This window comes from Scyliorhinus torazame, chromosome 13 (assembly GCF_047496885.1).
Source record: "Scyliorhinus torazame isolate Kashiwa2021f chromosome 13, sScyTor2.1, whole genome shotgun sequence".
In the NCBI taxonomy this organism is placed as follows: domain Eukaryota; kingdom Metazoa; phylum Chordata; class Chondrichthyes; order Carcharhiniformes; family Scyliorhinidae; genus Scyliorhinus; species Scyliorhinus torazame.
Window position 1 is genome coordinate 186,196,008 of NC_092719.1, and position 19,499 is coordinate 186,215,506.

The window sequence follows — 19,499 nt, forward strand, 5'->3', positions numbered from 1 at the left end:
CTGATCATCTTATAAACCTCTATCAAGTCGCTCCTCATCCTTCTCCGTTCTAATGAGAAAAGGCCTAGCACCCTCAACCTTTCCTCGTAAGACCTACTCTCCATTCCAGGCAACATCCTGGTAAATCTTCTTTGCACCTTTTCCAAAGCTTCCACATCCTTCCTAAAATGAGGCGACCAGAACTGTACACAGTACTCCAAATGTGGCCTTACCAAAGTTTTGTACAGCTGCATCATCACCTCACGGCTCTTAAATTCAATCCCTCTGTTAATGAACACGAGCACACCATAGGCCTTCTTCACAGCTCTATCCACTTGAGTGGCAACTTTCAAAGATGTATGAACATAGACCCCAAGATCTCTCTGCTCCTCCACATTGCCAAGATCTCTACCGTTAACCCTGTATTCCGCATTCATATTTGTCCTTCCAAAATGGACAACCTCACACTTTTCAGGGTTAAACTCCACCTGCCACTTCTCAGCCCAGCTCTGCGTCCTATCTATGTCTCTTTGCAGCCGACAACAGCCCTCCTTACTATCCACAACTCCACCAATCTTCGTATCGTCTGCAAATTTACTGACCAACCCTTCAACTCCCTCATCCAAGTCATTAATGAAAATCACAAACAGCAGAGGACCCAGAACTGATCCCTGCGGTACGCCACTGGTAACTGGGATCCAGGCTGAATATTTGCCATCCACCACCACTCTCTGACTTCCATCGGTTAGCCAGTTCGTTATCCAACTGGCCAAATTTCCCACTATCCCATGCCTCCTTACTTTCTGCATAAGCCTACCATGGGGAACCTTATCAAATGCCTTACTAAAATCCATGTACACTACACCCACTGCTTTACCTTCATCCACATGCTTGGTCACCTCCTCAAAGAATTCAATAAGACTTGTAAGGCAAGACCTACCCCTCACAAATCCGTGCTGACTATCCCTAATCAAGCAGTGTCTTTCCAGATGCTCAGAAATCCTATCCTTCAGTACCCTTTCCATTACTTTGCCTACCACCGAAGTAAGACTAACTGGCCTGTAATTCCCAGGATTATCCCTAGTCCCTTTTTTGAACAGGGGCACGACATTCGCCACTCTCCAATCCCCTGGTACCACCCCTGTTGACAGTGAGGACGAAAAGATCATTGCCAACGGCTCTGCAATTTCATCTCTTGCTTCCCATAGAATCCTTGGATATATCCCGTCAGGCCTGGGGGACTTGTCTATCCTCAAGTTTTTCAAAATGCCCAACACATCTTCCTTCCTAACAAGTATTACCTCGAGCTTACCAATTTGTTTCACACTGTCCTCTCCAACAATATCGCCCCTCTCATTTGTAAATACAGAAGAAAAGTACTCGTTCAAGACCTCTCCTATCTCTTCAGACTCAATACACAATCTCCCGCTACTACCCTCGCTCTAGTCATTCTCATATTTCTCACATATGTGTAAAAGGCCTTGGGGTTTTCCTTGATCCTACCCGCCAAAGATTGTTCATGCCCTCTCTTAGCTCTCCTAATCCCTTTCTTCAGTTCCCTCCTGGCTATCTTGTATCCCTCCAATGCCCTGTCTGAACCTTGTTTCCTCAGCCTTACATAAGTCTCCTTTTTCCTCTTAACAAGACATTCAACCTCTCTTGTCAACCATGGTTATCTCACTCGACCATCTCTTCCCTACCTGACAGGGACATACATATCAAGGACACGTAGCACCTGTTCCTTGAACAAGTTCCACATTTCACTTGTGTCCTTCCCTGCCAGCCTATGTTCCCAAATTATGCACTTCAATTCTTGTCTGACAACATCGTATTTACCCTTCCCCCAATTGTAAACCTTGCCCTGTTGCACGTACCTATCCCTCTCCATTACTAAAGTGAAAGTCACAGAATTGTGGTCACTATCTCCAAAATGCTTCCCCACTAACAAGTCTACCACTTGCCCTGGTTCATTACCAAGTACTAAATCCAATATTGCCCCTCCTCTGGTCGGACAATCCACATACTGTGTTAGAAAAGCTTCCTGGACACACTGCACAAACACCACCCCATCCAAACTATTTGATCTAAAGAGTTTCCACTCAATATTTGGGAAGTTAAAGTCGCCCATGACTACTACCCTATAACTTCTGCACCTTTCCAAAATCTGTTTCCCAATCCGTTCCTCCACATCTCTGCTACTATTGGGGGGCCTATAGAAAACTCCTAACAAGGTGACTGCTCCTTTCCTATTTCTGACTTCAACCCATACTACCTCAATAGGGTGATACTCCTCGAACTGCCTTTCTGCAGCTGTTATACTATCTCTAATTAATAATGCCACCCCCCCACCTCTTTTACCACCCTCCCTAATCTTATTGAAACATCTATAACCAGGGACCTCCAACAACCATTTCTGCCCCTCTTCTATCCAAGTTTCCGTGATGGCCACCACATCGGAGTCCCAAGTACCGATCCATGCCTTAAGTTCACCCACCTTATTCCTGATGCTTCTTGCGTTGAAGTATACACACTTCAACCAATCTCCGTGCCTGCAAGTACTCTCCTTTGCCAGTGTTCCCTTCCCCACTGCCTCACTACACGCTTTGGCGTCCTGAATATCGGCTTCCTTAGTTGCTGGACTACAAATCCGGTTCCCATTCCCCAGCCAAATTAGTTTAAACCCTCCCGAAGAGTACTAGAAAATCTCCCTCCCAGGATATTGGTGCCCCTCTGGTTCAGATGCAACCCGTCCTGCTTGTACAGGTACCACCTTCCCCAGAATGCGCTCCAATTATCCAAATACCTGAAGCCCTCCTTCCTACACCATTCCTGCAGCCACGTGTTCAGCTGCTCTCTCTCCCTATTCCTAGCCTCGCTATCACGTGGCACCGGCAACAAACCAGAGATGACAACTCTGTCTGTCCTGGCTTTTAACTTCCAGCCTAACTCCCTAAACTTGTTTATTACCTCCACACCCCTTTTCCTACCTATGTCGTTGGTACCAATGTGCACCACGACTTCTGGCTGCTCCCCCTCCCCCTTAAGGATCCTGAAGACATGATCCGAGACATCCCTGGCCCTGGCACCCGGGAGGCAACATACCTTCCGGGAGTCTCGCTCGCGACCACAGAATCTCCTATCTATTCCCCTAACCATTGAATCTCCTACAACTATTGCTTTTCTATTCTCCCCCCTTCCCTTCTGAGCCACAGAGCCAGACTCAGTGCCAGAGACCTGGCCGCTAGGGCCTTCCCCCAGTAGGTCATCCCCCCCAACAGCATCCAAAACGGTATACTTGTTTTGAAGGGGAACGGCCATGAGGGATCCCTGCACTGTCTGCCTGTTTGTTTTTTTCCCCCTGACTGTAACCCAGCTATTCTTGTCCTGTACCTTGGGTGTGGTTACCTCCCTGTAACTTTTCTCAATCACCCCCTCTGCCTCCCGGATGATCCGAAGTTCATCCAGCTTCAGCTCCAGTTCCCTAACTCGGTCTTTGAGGAGCTGAAGTTGGGTGCACTTCCCACAGGTATAGTCAGCGGGGACACCAGTGGTATCCCTCACCACCCACATCCTACAGGAGGAGCATGCAACTGGCCTAGCCTCCATCCCCTCTTACCTTACAGAACGTCTGCCTCTTTCTCCTCCTGGATTCCCGGGTCTTCCGACACCCTGAAAATTGACACCTCTGGACTCGGTGCCACCCTTGTTTTTAACACCGTGGACATGACATCTGCATACCCCTGCCAAAATCCCCTAAGCTTCGGACATGTCCAGAACATGTGGACAGGGTTCGCTGGTCCTCCCGCACATCTTGCACACCTGTCTTCCACCCCAAAGAATCTGCTCATCCGGGCCACTGTCTTGTGAGCCCGATGAACGACCTTGAATTGTATCAGGCTGAGCCTGGCACATGTTGCGGACACGTTGACTCTACCCAACGCGCCCATCCATAGACCATCCTCTATTTCTCCTCCCAGCTCCTCCTCCCACATCCGCTTCAGCTCCTCGGTCTGCGTCTCCTCTGACCCCATACGTTCCTTGTAAATGTCAGAGACGCTCCCTTCTCCTACCCACCCTCTGGAAACTAACCTGTCCTGAATGCCCCTTAGCGGTAGGAGCGGGAAGGTTGACACCTGTTTACGTAGGAAGTCCCGCACCTGCAGATACCTGAATTTGTTTCCCCTCGCCACCCAAACTTCTCCTCCAGTGCCCTCATACTCGGAAAGCTCCCCTCTATAAACAAATCCCTCATCCTCTCAATCCCTATTCTCTGCCATATCCGGAACCCCCATCCATACTTCCCGGGGCAAACCGTTGATTATTACAGATTGGGGAACAGACTGCTGCTCCCTCTGCTCCCACGTCTCCTCCATTGCCCTCTGACTCTCAGGGCTGCCACCACCATGAGGCTGGTGGAGTGCGGCAGAGGCGCAGTTACCAACGCCCCCAGACTGGTGCCCTTGCATGAAGCCATCTCCATACGCTCCCATGCTGACTCCTCCCCCACCACCCACTTCCTGATCATGGCTATATTCGCCGCCCAGTAATAGTTACTAAAATTTGGCAGCGCCAGCCCACCCTCTCCCCGACTCTGCTCAAGCATTACCTTCCTTACTCGAGGGGTCTTGCCCGCCCAAACGAAGCCAGTGATCACTTTGTTGACCCGTTTAAAAAAGGACCGCGGAATAAAGATAGGGAGACCCTGAAATACAAACAGGGATCTCGGGAGGACCGTCATCTTCACCGTCTGCACCCTCCCAGCCAGTGACAACGGAAGCGCATCCCGTCTTCGAAAATCGTCCTTCATTTGGTCTACTAGTCGGGCCAGATTTAATTTATGCAGCCGGTCCCATTCCCGCGCCACTTGAATGCCTAGGTACCTAAAGCTTCCCCCTACAAATCTAAACAGCAGCTCCCCCAATCGCTTCTCGTGTCCCCTTGCCTGGACTGCAAACATCTCACTTTTCCCCATATTTAGCTTATACCCCGAAAACCAGCCAAATTCCCCTAGAATCCTCATGATTTCTTCCATCCCCTCTATTGGGTCTGATACATACAGAAGCAGGTCGTCTGCATAGAGCAAGACTCTGTGCTCCACCCCCCCCCGGACCAGCCCCTTGAGGCTCTCAGAGCAATTGCCAATGGCTCTATAGCTAGCGCGAACAACAGTGGGGAGAGGGGCATCCCTGTCTCGTCCCCCGGTGCAGTCTAAAATAGTCTGATGTTGTCCTATTCGTCCGTGTGCTTGCCACAGGAGCCTGATACAGCAACCAGACCCAGTCAATAAAGCCCCGCCCAAATCTGAACCATCCCAGTACCTCCCACAGATAATCTCATTCTACCTGATCAAAAGCCTTTTCTGCATCCATTGCGATCACTATCTCCACCTCCCTACCTTCTGGGGGCATCATGATCACGTTTAACAACCTTCTTACATTGGCCACCAACCGCCTACCCTTAACAAACCCTGTCTGGTCCTCCCCAATAACGTCCGGAACACAATCCTCAATCCTCGAGGACAACATTTTGGCCAGCAATTTAGCATCTACATTCAACAGGGATATCGGCCTGTAGGACCCACACAGCTCCAGGTTCTTGGCCCGCTTCAGAATCAGCGAAATCGTAGCCTGTGACATCGTTGGGGGCAGCACCCCTTTTTCCCTTGCCTCATTGAACATCCTCATCAACAACGGCCCCAATATCCCAGAGAACGTTTTATAAAACTCCACTGGGTACCCGTCCGGCCCCGGGGCTTTACCCGACAGCATGGCCTTCAGACCCTCCACTATCTCTTCCAACCCGACCCCTCCACTATCTCTTCCAACCCGATCTTCTAGCCCTTCTATCAGGTTCTGGTCCACCTTTGGGAAATTCAGCTCCTCCCAAGAAGTGCCTCATCCCCTCCGGCCCCGTAGGGGGTTCTGACCTGGACAGCCTACTGTAGAAATCCCTAAACTCCTTATTCACCCCTGCTGAAACTCCAACCAGGTTCCCATCTCCGTCATTTACTTTCCCTATCTCCTTGACTGACTCCCTCTTTCTAAGCTGCTGTGCAAGCATTCTGCTGGCCTTCTCTCCATGCTCATAGATCTCCTTTCTCAGCTGCTCCACTGCCCTCCCTGTTGTTAACAAGCCGAACTCCGCCTGTCGCCTCCGCCATTCCCTTAAAAGCCCTGCCTCTGGGTTCTCCGCATACCTCCTATCGATCTGTAGTATCTCCTTTACCAGTCGGTCCGTCTCTGCCCTGTCCAGCTTCTCCCTATGGGCCCATATCGAGATCAGCTCCCCTCTGACCACCGCCTTCAGTGCTTCCCAGACCACCACTGCTGAAATTTCCCCCATGTCGTTGACTTGCAGGTAGTTCTGAATACATTTCCTCAGCCGCTCGCACACCCCTTCGTCAGCCGAAAGTCCCACATCTAACCTCCAGTGCGGGTGCTGGTTACTGTCCTTACTAACCTGCAGGTCAACCCAGTGCGGAGCATGGTCTGAGATTGTGATCGCCGAGTACTCCATGTCCACCACCCCTGTCAGTAAGGTCCTGCTCAAAATAAAGATATCAATCCGGAAGTACACTTTATGCATATGCGAGTAGAAGGAGAACTCCTTCACCCTCAGCTGCCCAAATCTCCATGGATCCACTCCCCCCATCTGCTCCATGAACCCTTTTAGTTCCTTTGCCATTGCTGGCACCCTACCCGTTTTCGAGCTTGATCGGTCCAAACCAGGGTCAATAACTGTGTTGATGTCCCCTCCCATGACCAACCTGTGCGAGTCCAGGTCCGGTATCTTCCCCAGCATCCTCTTTATAAACTCCACATCATCACAATTTGGCGCACACACATTTACTAATACAACCTGCACCTCCTCCAGTTTCCCACTGACCATAATGTACTGACCTCCCACATCCCAGACTATTCTACCCGCCTCAAACACCACCCGCTTATTGATCAGGATCGCGACCCATCTAGTCTTTGAGTCTAGTCCCGAGTGAAAGACTTGACTGACCCAGCCTTTCCTCAATCTAATCTAATCTGGTCAGTTACTCTAAGGTGCTTCTCCTGCAACATTACCACGTCCGCCTTCAGTCCCCGAAGATGCGCGAACACATGTGCCCTCTTGACTGGCCCATTTAACCCTCGAACATTCCAGGTGATCAACCTAGTTGGGGGGCTCATTGCCCGCCCCCCCTTCGCCGATCAGCCATCTCCTTTTTTGGGCCCGCTTCCAGCCCATGCCCCGCGCCTCCACCGGTCCGCTGACAGGCAGCCTCCGCCCCCAACCTCCTCTCTGTCCCTTAGCCCAAGTCCCTCCCTCGTCAGCAGAACATTTACCCCCCCCCCCCCCCCCCCCCCTCCCCACCTAGTAACAACACTCTGTAACCCAACCTCTTTAATAAACCGCACATATGCACACACCCCACTGCGCTTCCGTGAGCTGGCCCGCCCAGCTAGCTTGGTGGCCCCCATCTCTGGTCCCGGATAGTCCCCCCCCCCCCCCCCAACCTCTTTAATAAACCGCACATATGCACACACCCCACTGCGCTTCCGTGAGCTGGCCCGCCCAGCTAGCTTGGTGGCCCCCATCCCTGGTGGCGGATAGTCTCCCACCTATTGTTTTCCCCCCCCCCCCCCCCCCCACCCAACCTCTTTAATAAACCACACATATGCACACACCCCACTGCGCTTCCGTGAGCTGGTCTCTCAGCATCCCCACCTCCAACTCCACTGCAGTTTGATGTTCCTCCTGCTCAGCCAGCGGCTTCTCTACCTTCTGGATCGCCCAAACTTGGGCGTCCAATCTAAGCTCTGGCCGCTCAATTGACTCTTGACAGTCCTGTTTCTGCTTAGCAAAGCCTTCCTGAATAACTTGTATCAGCTGCCACGTTGACCGCTGGGTTGACAAACCAGGGGTCCGGTCCTCCGCCATGCTGTCTCCTGCTGCAGCTTCAGCCCAAGCCTTCTTTGTTTTTCTGTTTCTGCCTTTACGAGCCTTTTCTAGTCCTTCTCTCCATGCACCGATGTGGGAATTCAGTACACAATTGCCTCTGTCATCAGTTTTACAATTCAAGTCTGGTAGAAAATCGGGGGAAAAAGGTCCAAAAGTCTGACCAGAGCGGGAGCCATCAAATGAGTGACTTACTCCTTCATAGCCGCCACCGGAAGTCATGCGAGGCCATTTATGAAGTGCAAGTGATTCCACTCGCTCAATGTTTGTCTGTGACCACACAATGCAAATCTTGCAGGTTTGTGCCCGTTTCCCAGGAAGCGTCCTTGATAGTTACATCTTGGGGCACTCCCAGATGTCTTTGAGGGACAGCAGCGTCTGGAGGCATGGCTCCTTGGGGACAGGGGTACCCAATAAGGATGTGGCTGATGACCCCAGTGCGGAGGCCACAAACTAAGGCATCAATATGCTATAATGAGGGCCATGCTTCAACATGCATGCTGATGGAGCAGGCAATCTGATAGTTGAAGATGCGATTCCAGTGCCTGGACCAGTCAGGGAGTGCCCACCACTACAGCTCCACAGGGTGTCCCGCACTATTGTGGTCTGCTGCACTCCACAACTTGATACTGCAGAGGGGAGACCACCTGGAGCTGGAGGAGATGGAGAAGTGCCACATCTCCTGAGGAGGGTAGCGAGGGGCAACCTGCGGAGGAGGAGGAGGAAGGACCTTAGGCCATAGTCAGAGCCCGCTTGGGCGGTCAGGCTAGGAATGCTCTCATAGCCTCCAGGTTTGGGATGAGCAAGACTTTGGGTGAGGACATCACCATACGAAGGAACTGCTATCTCAACATTAGTGAGGTGCCCGATTCCATGGGGTTCAGAGATGTGGTACATGCTCAAACCTGCATCCATCCACTCGGATGTCAGGGGCCCTGTTGGTTCCTCCAACTAACCGCTGGTGGGCAGCCTCTCAGCACTGTGTCAGCCCATGGCATCCTCATCACTGGAGAAGAATGGCAGCTATGAGAGACTTGAGTGTTGATGCTGGGGGTGGGAGGGCAGCAGGGCGTCTTGAATGAGTCAGTAGTGTGGGAGGTGGCAGAGACATAGTCCTGCCATTCTCACTGCACAGGGATGAAGCACCAAGAGTTTGTGAATCTTGGGCCCATGAAATGATAGGGTGGAGAATCTTGTGGTGAACAAAGTGAAATTTATTACAAGTGCTATATTACAGTACTATATAACAGTGATGCACTCTCTTAACTACTGTCTGCGATCACTCACACCCAATAGGTGCCGCAGTTTCCTACTCCTCCTCACCTTCACACTATTTCTAGGTATATGCCCGAGGGTCCACAGCTGAGGTAGAGGCGGTCTTCTGCCTTCCATGCCCTAATGCCTGAGATATCTTTAGCAGGTGCCCCCTAGTGGGCCTGGACCTTGAGGGTCTGGGCGTACCTTCGAGCAGCACAGGTGTTGCAGTGCTGCCCTCTTCGGTGTGCGTGGCTGGAGATGTGTTGCCCACAGGGAGGGGATGTCAAATGGGCTGGGAACTTCCAGGGGTCCCCTAGGTGGGTTCCTCCCAATTCTCTTCCCTTCGGGTGCTTGAGGGCCTCTGTGCTCCTCCGTGTGATAGAGGGACAGCTGGAGTGAGATCCAGAAGCCCCACAGTCCTCTGGCGCTGACACTCCTGCATTCCCACTAGTACCTGCGCCTTGTGGTTGAAGCTCTCAGCCATGGAGGCCATATCCTCAGCCATGGAGTGGACATCCCTGTCATGGAGTGCGCATTCTGCACCAAGGTCTCCGAAGCGGATGCCACTCTCGCAGTGTTGGCCTTGGTGTGTCTGAGTGACGGCACCATCTCCTAGGACGGAAGACGATTGGACTCCTCCAGTCGACTTTGCAGTCTCAAGAGGGATGCAGTCATCCCTTCCTGAGTCAGTCTTTGCATCTCCATCAGCTGAGTGCCTGATCCCTGGGACGTCCCTGCTTCCGCCTGCTGTGGGTCTTCATCTGTGAGGTGCTTACCCGTGAGTGACCCAGAAGACTGTTGACTAGTTATTCCCACTGAGGTGAGAGCATCTGCACTGGTGAAGGGTGCGGGTGACAGCTATGACCCGTTTTTGAGGGTGGGATCGGAGAGGTCTGCCTCTGAGCTGCTCTACTCTGGATCCTCCTGGGGGCACGAAGATGGTCTGGACTAGTTGACTGTTTGTCCTGCAATGGGAGGGAGATGACATTAGTACATCATGGGGTATAAATGTTGTGGGATTGTCACTCACGCGAGGTTTGAGGTATGACTGTGTGTCCTGAGGGTCCTCACTTTTCCTCGCTGCCCCCACTTCGCCATCAGCAAAGGCACGGTCAGGCTCCTTCCCGGCCAGTTCAAGTGCTCTATCCTCATGCAGTGTCAGGTTTCTAAGCTTGTGCATGACTCCAGGTGACTGCGCCGTGGTTGTGCTCTAGTTTGTCCTGCGCAGATGCAGATGAGGAGAGTTTAGGCGGCATCACTGCTAATTCAGTTGGTTGGGATATGAATGTGTGGGACTGGCATGGGAGCAGGATGCGAGGAGCAAACCTGAGTTGGGGGTGGGGTGAGAGAGTGGGTAACAGGGCTTTATGATGATGTCAATGGGTGGGAGATCACTTTGGTGGTGCGTGGGGTGGGTGAGGGGGTGCAGTGAGAGACTGGAGGTGGCAGACCTACCCTGGCCACGTGAAGAAGATAAATCAACTTCTTCCTGCACTCCTGCCCAGTCCCCTTCCGCAGGGAGCTGGCTATTGCCTCCCAGGTGGGGATGGTGGCCCTGCTGGTGAGCCGCCTCTTGGATTGCGGGTAGATTATACTCCATCTCTGCTGCACCCCATCCAATAGTCTGGTCAGGGCTCCATCAGTAAAATGCAGAGTTGGCTTCTGTGCTGCCATCCCACTCGAATGGATCTGGAACAAGTGCTGAGGAGGGGTTTACATGGAGCTCCCCAGTGATTGCAAAAGTTTCTCTGGGGCGAGTGAATCAGCGGGAGGGCACCCGCGCGTGATTCCCGTTGAGAGAAAAACTTTTCTTAAAGTGGCATGATATTCTGTGAGAAATCTCGCTGACTCCATCGACGGGTTTCACTCCAGTTTTCTCAACGAAACTGACACTGTGCTATCTATTGGTAAGATTCCTCCCCGTCTTTAAAAGATACTATTATTTGCTAAGCAACACAACTAATTTCTTGAATTTAGTTTCAGATTTAGATGTTTTCTGGTTTCAAAAATATGCTGGGAAAATAGGGTATGTAACTTTTTTGCACAGAAGAAAATATGGCCCATAATTTTTTTTAAAATATCTCGCCGTAAACCCTGTTACTGAAACGTAAGGGCACTCCTACCAATATTAAGGAGTAATCAGGAAAATATGCACAAGCTTAACTAAAATAAAAGTTTGAACACAGAACATCTAATTGACATCAGAACATCAATTGACTAAAACTTCGGTGACCCTAACTCTAGCTGCCAAGTTCTATTAAAAAAGTGCAATACCAGTTGAGAAATCTAAGTTGTAACATGTGGTATAAATAGAAGCTCACACAATCTATGTCATTCACCCCTGAGCAAGATCCATACACTTTTTGGCTCATCGGTTCTTCCTAACTTTTGCACGAATTGCATTTTCCATCTGCCCAATTGTGCATCATCCCTCTGCAAGTTACCGTTTAAAATACAAGAATAATATAATTGATAATACAATGTGTATTATATAATTTTCTTCATAAATTATCACTAATCTGTTTGTAACCTGACGATCTGAAGTTTATTGACTCATTAGTGGAGAATTATATAGGATGTACGGCACAGAAAAAGGCCATTTGGCCCAACCAGTCTATCCCGGAGCTTATGCTCCATTCGAGCCTCCTCCCACCTTTCCCCACCTAAATTTCTCTCTCTTTCATATGCTTGTTTAGCTCTAAGTACTCCCTGCGGTAGCAAGTCCCACTTCTCACCAATGTAAAAATTTCTTCTCAATTCTCTATTGAATTTCTTGGTAACTATCTGAAACAAACTATTATTTAAAAAAAAAAAAATTTAGAGGATCCTATTATTGTTTTCCAATTAAGGGACAATTTAGTGTGGCCAGTCCAGTCCACCTACCCTGCACATCTTTGTGTTGTGGGGGTGAAACCCACGCAGACACGGGGAGAATGTGCAAACTCCACACAGACAGTGACCTGGGGCCAGGGTGAAACCCGGGTCCTCGGCGCCGTGAGGCAGCAGTGCTAACCACTGTGCCACATGCCGCCTGCAAAACTATTATTTAAACAGTGAGAGCTTACAGAATGCTGAGGTGAGGGGGATCTGTGGTTCTTGTATATGAATCACAATAAGTCAACATGCAGGTAGAACAAGTAATTGTGAAGGCAAATAGAATGTTATCCTTTATTGTAAGGGGGATGGAGTATAAAGTAGGGAAATGTTGCTATAGCTGTATAGGGCATTGGTCAGAACACACTTGAAGCACTGCGCCTAGTTTAGTTCTCCTGATTTAAACAGGGATATACTTGCAATGGAGGCAGTTCAGCAAAGGTTCACTAATTTGATTCCTGGGATGGTGGGGTTGTCTTATGAAGAGAGATTGAGCAGGTTGTGCTGACACTCATTGGGGCTTAGAAGAATGAGAGGTGATCTTATCGACACATATAACTTCCTGAGGGGGCTTTGAAGGGTAGATACTGAGATTATGTTCTCCCCTCGTGAGGGAATCTAGAATTGGGGGCACAGTTTAAAAGGGGAAATTAAGGCAGTGATCAGGAGTAATTTGTTCTCTCAGAGGGTTGGTAATCTAATTCTCCACCCCAGAGAGCAGTGGAGGCTGTGACATTGGATATATTCAAGGCTGAGTTAGTCAGATTTTCGACGTTCTGGCTGCGGGGGCCAAACTGGTTGGGGGGGGGGGGGGGGGGGGGGGGGAGGAGCCGACTCCGCGGGGGGGGGGGGGGAGCCGACTCTGGGGGGGCCTCCCCAGTGGCCAGGCCCGCGATCGGGGGCAACCGATCGGCGGGCGCACTAATTCCGGGGGTGGGGCCTATGTTCCTCTGCGCTGGGCCCCTGTAGGGCTCTGCCATGTTGCCGGCAGGCCGGCGCGGAGACGGCTGTGGCGCGCATGCATGGATTCGCGGCGTCAGTGGCGCAATGCGCGGACCCGCGCTGGCTGTGGCGGGCCGGCTTTGCGCACAGCATTCCGGTGCCATTCTAGCCCCCGAGGATGGGGAGAATAACTGGGCCTGGAGGCCCGTTGACGCCGGCATCGCTCACGTTGGTTTTGCGCTGATGTCAACACTTGGCCGGGATTTCGGAGAATCCTGGCCATGATCTTATTTAATAGACTCAAGAGACCAAATGGCCTACTTCTGCTTCTTGTTCTTATGTCCTTACATTGGTGGCGTCTAGTTAACCTTTTCCCCACAAGAGGAAATATTCTCCCTGCCTATCAAAACCTTTTGTTATTTTAAATACCTCTATTAGGTCACCCTTCGGCCATCTTTTTTCAAAAGGAAAGAGATCCAGCCTGTTAATCCTTTCCTGATGTGTGTACATTTAATATTCAGAAAATTAAATTCCTGGCTCTTTTGCTATAATCCACTAAATCTTTAATTATATTCATAAGTAGTATGAATAAATACATGTGTAGAAATGTTAATCCCATGAAGATCCAGGATCAATCCACACTTTGTGCCGAATTAGTTGGCTCCATCCAAGTTGTAGAGATGCTATAATTGTCATCAATATCCCAACGTTAGTGAAGGGAGAATTGTTTGGAAGTGAGTATGTGTAGCTGTTGGACAGCAGAAGTTTTGGACAACAGCACGCTTGGACTTAACTGGGGCGCTTCATGCAGACAAACAGCTTAACGAAGAATAACAAGGTTCAAAGCAAAAATGGGCCTATTGAGTGAGATAAAGAAGGAAGCTTAGATCTGGGAACATTTTTCAACAAATTGTTGTCATTTGCAGGAGAGGAGACAACAAAAGAGAAAGGCTCTAATCAAATAGGTACAAGAATATATAAAATTCACCTCATGTTAATATTGCCTTGTAATGCCTCTTTTGAGCTGCTGGTGTCATCCTTTGCTCAAATTACTCTCTAGACTCTGGTTTCTCTCAAGCATTCCAAAACAAAATTGATTCATTAAACTTAAAATGTCATAATTGTGAGAGTGACAGACAAGCAAGAGTTGCCTTACTTACTACGGTAAGAAAAAAAGTTAAAACACTAAAAGTAATGGCTCATCGGCACAAAAATAAAAATGCTAAGAATTAACTCATAAATTAATAATATAAAATGTAAGCTTTTAATGATCTTTACCTGTTCCATTAATTCCCATGCAGAACAACGAGTAGCACATGGTAAAAGCAAAGGATTAACTCTGAAACTATTCACCTCACAACATAAAATACTTTGAAACACCATATCTAGCTATTGAATGACAGCGGCACTGGACTCTGTATAGGCACAGTTGTGTGTACTGTTTACAACACTGTAGCTTAAACTGCAGTTCCAAGGTCACAAAATGTACAGTAAAACATAGCCATCAATTACAAGCACAAACAATGACAAATAAACATAAGACAGTACAATTGACACTGCATAGAAAAACACAGTCCAGGTCAGCACTGAAACACTGCCAAAAGTTGCGCAGAAAAACTTTTCTGTTTTAGCTAAAAATCACCATCCTTTTTTATTTTTTTAGGAAGCCTGGACTTGTTTTGGTCCTACTGCAACGCCATTACAGTCGAGAATATACTGTAAACAACCTTGTGGTGGTGGTCGCTGCTGAGGAAATGAGCCTGGCTGTATCTGTGTCTCCTTCAAACTTCCACCCTGCAAAAGAAAATATTGAATCCAAATTAAGTCTGGTATTTAGCTATAGGCTAGAATTCTCTGGGGTGTTCACTGGTGGTGGGGTTCTCTGGTCCTGTCGTCAGCGCACCCCCCGTCCGTCCGTTAGTTTCCATGCGGCAAGGAGTGACTTCAATGGGACTTCCTATTGACTGTGGTGGGAAAAGAGAACCGCGCCACCCACGATTGTCGTGCCACCAAGAATCACGTGGCTGGGAGGCTGGAGAATTGCATTGGTAATACTGGTATAAGGAGTTCAGGGGCGGGTTTCTCTGATCCTGAGGCTAAGTGTTGACACCATCGTAAACGCTGTCGAGTTTTACGACGGCGTCGACAGGCCCCAGGAGCAACGAACGGTAGCCGCGGGTCTGCACATGCGTGCTGCAGCTGGCGCAAATTCGCGCATGCGTGCTGCGCCGGTCACGAACCCGCGCATGCGCGCGCTAGCTTCCTTCTCCGCGCCAGTCCTGACGCAACATGGCGTAGAACTACAGGGGCCGGCGCGGATAAAAGAAGCCCCCACCAGGAGAAGCCGGCCCGCCGATTGGTAGGCCCCGATCACGGGCTAGGCCACGGTGGAGGCCCCCGCCAGGGTTGGATCCCCCCTCTTCCCCACTAGGCCCCCCCCCCCCACACCGCAGGATGGATGCTGAGGTCCCGCTGGGTAAGACCACATGTGAACGCGTCGGCGGGCCTCGGGCTATCTCGGCGGCCACTCGGCCCATCCTGCGTGGAGAATCGCCGGGTGGGCCGAGTAGAGTGGCCCCCGACCGGCGTCGCGTCGGCGCCAATGGCACTGATTTTCCGACCCGGCCCCGGGGTCAGAGAATCCTGCCCCAGATTTGCCACCAGTAGCTACTCAAAGGAACTGTTAAATGTAACCAACATTTACCTATTAGCCATAAGTGAAATACTTCAGACAAGCGTGGCATTTTTACGATCAGCATATTTAATCACTAAAGCAGTAGGTTAAAAATAATTATTCAAAACGCGAATTTGAGAAAAAAGCAAACATTTCACCTTGGCAGATTCTGTTTTCACATAAAATGGGTGGGATTCTCCGTTGGCCGATGGCAAAATCGCGAAATGGGTTTGGGTGGAGAATCTGTTCCGACGCCGAAATTGCAGCAGGCGCCAATTTGACGGCAAATCACGATTCTCCATCACCTCAACAACAATGCCAATGCGTTCCGGAATGCTCGTACAGTTAGCACCGTTTGCATATCATTAGCAGGCATGACCCGGGGTCTCCACGATTCTCCTCCTCCGAAGGGCTGAGTTCCCGACAGCGTGGTTCATGTGTGCTTTTAAAAATCGTGGAAACCGGCGTGGTGGCTGCTGAGGGAGCAAGAGGGGTTACGGAAAGTGTCCAATATCGCCATAGTTTGCTGACAGTTGTGCTGCGCACCGGGTTACTTCTGCCAGGGCTGGGGGAGTAGTGGGGGTGGTCAGGAGGTGGGCTCGGGGTGGATGGACACTGAACACCATTGCTGCAGCTGGCAAGGCAGCCATGCAGCTGTCCATGCGGCTGACAGCCCACTGTGAACATTGGCCATCGTTCATATAGGTGTGGCCCCCCCCCCCCCCCCCCACAATGGGTGCCCTCTGGACGCAGGCGTCCCATCAGCTGTACAGATGCGCTCCAGCACAACCAGTGCCATCTTGTCGGCTGGGATGAGTGTGTGTGGGGATTGTAATGTGTATGTACATGTAGCTTGTCAGCATCCCGTGTGTCAATCACGGACCGGGCGAATCCTACATGGGAATCTATTGTGTTCCATGTGCCGCTGGTTCTAGTCCCTCCACAGTAATAGAATTGGTCCAGGTGCGGTGCCAGTTTTGCTGTTGTGAAAGTCCATGAATGCTGCATTGGCATCAACACTATAGTGGGATTCTCTGTTTGCCGACGGCCAAAATCACGACTCAAAAATCGCGGTACGCACCGGTTTGGCGCCAAATCGGGATGCTCCGGCACTCCGAATTTGGCGTAAATGCGTCGCTCACCGCACGGGGTAAAAGTACAGTAGGCATATCATTAGCGTGTCACTGCCTCCGATGAGCTGAATTCCCGAAAGCATTGTTCACTTGTGACTTTAAAAATCGTGAACTTGGCGTTGTGGCTGCTGAGCGAGAGAGAGGAGGTAGGAAATGGCGTGGAGTGATTGCGGGCTGCCGGCTTGGACACGCTGGCTGCGGTGGGGGGGCTCCCTCCCAAGGCCGGGGGAGGGAGGAGACAGGCTGAGCCGGCGGGGTGTTTCCCCACTGACCACCCACCCCGGCCCCTGGTTCTACACAGTGACACTGGCCCTTTGGGTGCGCCCTTTCCGCACCCCACCCCCTGCCACAGCTGCCCCCCCGCCCACGAACACCCCGCCCAACCGGAAGCAACCCATTGGGAGACCACCTAGGGCCACACTCAAGGCAGCAGCCAGTTAGGGCAATGCCAGCCAATGGTACCCCTAGCAGAAGGGAGGGCGCCAGGACTGGGGGCAGCGATGGGGCTGGATACCGATGGGGCAGAGGTGCGGGGTGGGGGAGGGATATGCGTCGGCGGGACCTGCAGTGCCAACCAGGGCCACCATGTAGCCCATGGAACCTGGTTGGGCACGGGAGTATGTGCCCTGTTAATATGTTGGCCTTTCACCCCCTGCAGACAATGGCATTTGGACATCAACCAGCAATGCTGGCCGCTGTGGTGATGGCCGCAGCCCTGCGAGATGCCCTGCGGGTGCGTGAGCGAGAGCCGCTCGGAGAGGAGGGGGAAGCTGCAGCAGCTGAGCGGGCAGTAGCGGAACGGCCACCAGAGGACCGGGCTGCAGAGGGGCAGGTGGTGGCCGCATAGGCTGGAGGGCTGGCCGCCCCAGGCCGAGGAGGAGGAGGTGCCAAGGAGCGCCACGAGGCCTCGCGTGTATCGGCGCCGCCTGTCAATTCGAGGACCTGCTGAATCGGGCATGCCGTCGGAGACTCCGGATGAGCAGGGAGACAGTGCGACACAGCTGCCAGATGATGGCACCTCAGGGGTGTGGGAGAGGACACCCGCTCGCGGTAAACATCAATGTGACAGTCGTTCTGAACTTGTAGGCCACGGAGTGCTTCCAGTCGCTGAGTGGGGATCTGTCTGGGATCTCACAGACAGGTGCATCCGTGCAGTCATGGGAGCCCTATCTGCCCAGGCGCCACAATACATCCAGTTCCATGTGGACCGAGCCCACCAGGATGTCCATGCGGCGGGGTTCGCTGCCATCGCCGGAATGCCCTGGGTCCAGGGGGCAATAGACTGGATGCATGTCACCCTACGGGCACCGGCGGATAACAGGCCGCTCTACACTAACAGAAGGGGATAACACTCGATGACCATCCAGCTGGTCTGTGACAATCAGCTGCACATCATTCACCTCTGTGCCCAGTACTCGGGCAGTGTTCACGATTCCTTCTTCCTGGCACACTCTATGATTCCTGACATGTTCGAGGGCCCCCCCCTCTACCTGGCTGCAGAGTTGGCTCCTAGGCGACAGGGGTTATTCGCTGCGGCCGTGGCTGATGACATCTATCTGGAGGTCACAGACCGACGTGGAGACCAGCTACAACAATGCCCATACAGCGACCAGGAGTGTGATCATGCGGTGCTTTGGCATCCTGACGGTGCTCTTGTTGGGACTCTCCAGTATGATGCTGAGAGGGTCGCCCACATTGTGGTGGCCTGCTGCATCCTGCACAACATTGCGCAGCAGAGGGGCGAAGTGCTGGAGGAGCAGGATGAGGAAGAAGTGGGGGAGGGGGACAACGTGTAGGACATGGGACACAGGCAGGCAGGGAAGGCTGCACGACATCATCACCAGGGCCATTGCGCACGGGACGCTCTGATCGCCTCAAGGTTCACTAACTAGGGCGGAGGTGGAGGGGGGGGGTCTGCTGGCCAGGGGCACGGACACCACATCCCAGTTTCACCCCTCACACTGCCAAACCGCCCGCATGTACCCCCCCTCCATTATCCATACCTGCGGCGCTACGAGCTGGAGGCCCTGGGTTGGCAGTGACAGCGGGTCTTGCCCATCGGATGGAGGATAACAACAACTCACTCTGCGGGGGTGGGGGGGGGAAAGAGTGGGCGAGAGAACGGTCCACCTTTGGGGACTGCACTGGTCCATCCTGCCTCTGGGACTGGGCCATCCTTCCCAATGTCTGCGCAATGTCGGCCTGCGCCTGGGCATTGCCGGTGACGTTCCCAGCCATGCCGAGGAGTGCCGCTGCGATGTCTAGGTGGCTCTGGCACATGGCTGCCTATGAGAGGGCAGCCCTGTCCTGGGCCTCAGCCCCGCCTACACGGAATGCCGCAGTCCTTGGACACGCTGATCCATAGCCGAAACTGTCGCCCCCCAATGCCTCCACCACAGATGCCATCCATGCGGTTTCGGCCTGGGTGGCACACATGACCGGCACCACCCTCTGATCCTGTACGTGGATGGAATCCTCCACCTGTGCCTGCAGGTGCTGGAAGCCCCCTTCTTGTGGCCTCTGGGTCTCTGACCGCATCTCCACTGTGGCTGGGTTGGATGTTCCAGGAGCCTGGGACCGATCTGGACGGTAGCTGGTTCCTGGGGCTGGCCTTCCCTCCAACCTTTCAGCCCCTCGGCTGCTCAGACCTGCTGTATCAGATGCGATGTGCAGTGCGCACCAGATAGTGTCCC

At 52.0% G+C, this 19,499-nt stretch overlaps 1 protein-coding gene across 1 annotated transcript in view; it reads right to left on the bottom strand.

The window, feature by feature from the left end:
• syn2b (synapsin IIb) overlaps positions 1–19,499 on the bottom strand; it is a 628,186-nt gene that overhangs the window by 17,892 nt on the left and 590,795 nt on the right. Inside the window, exon 11 of the mRNA XM_072472583.1 lies at positions 14,727–14,793. Within this exon, the coding sequence (XP_072328684.1) occupies positions 14,727–14,793 (67 nt within the window). The remainder of the gene's footprint in view (positions 1–14,726; positions 14,794–19,499) is intronic.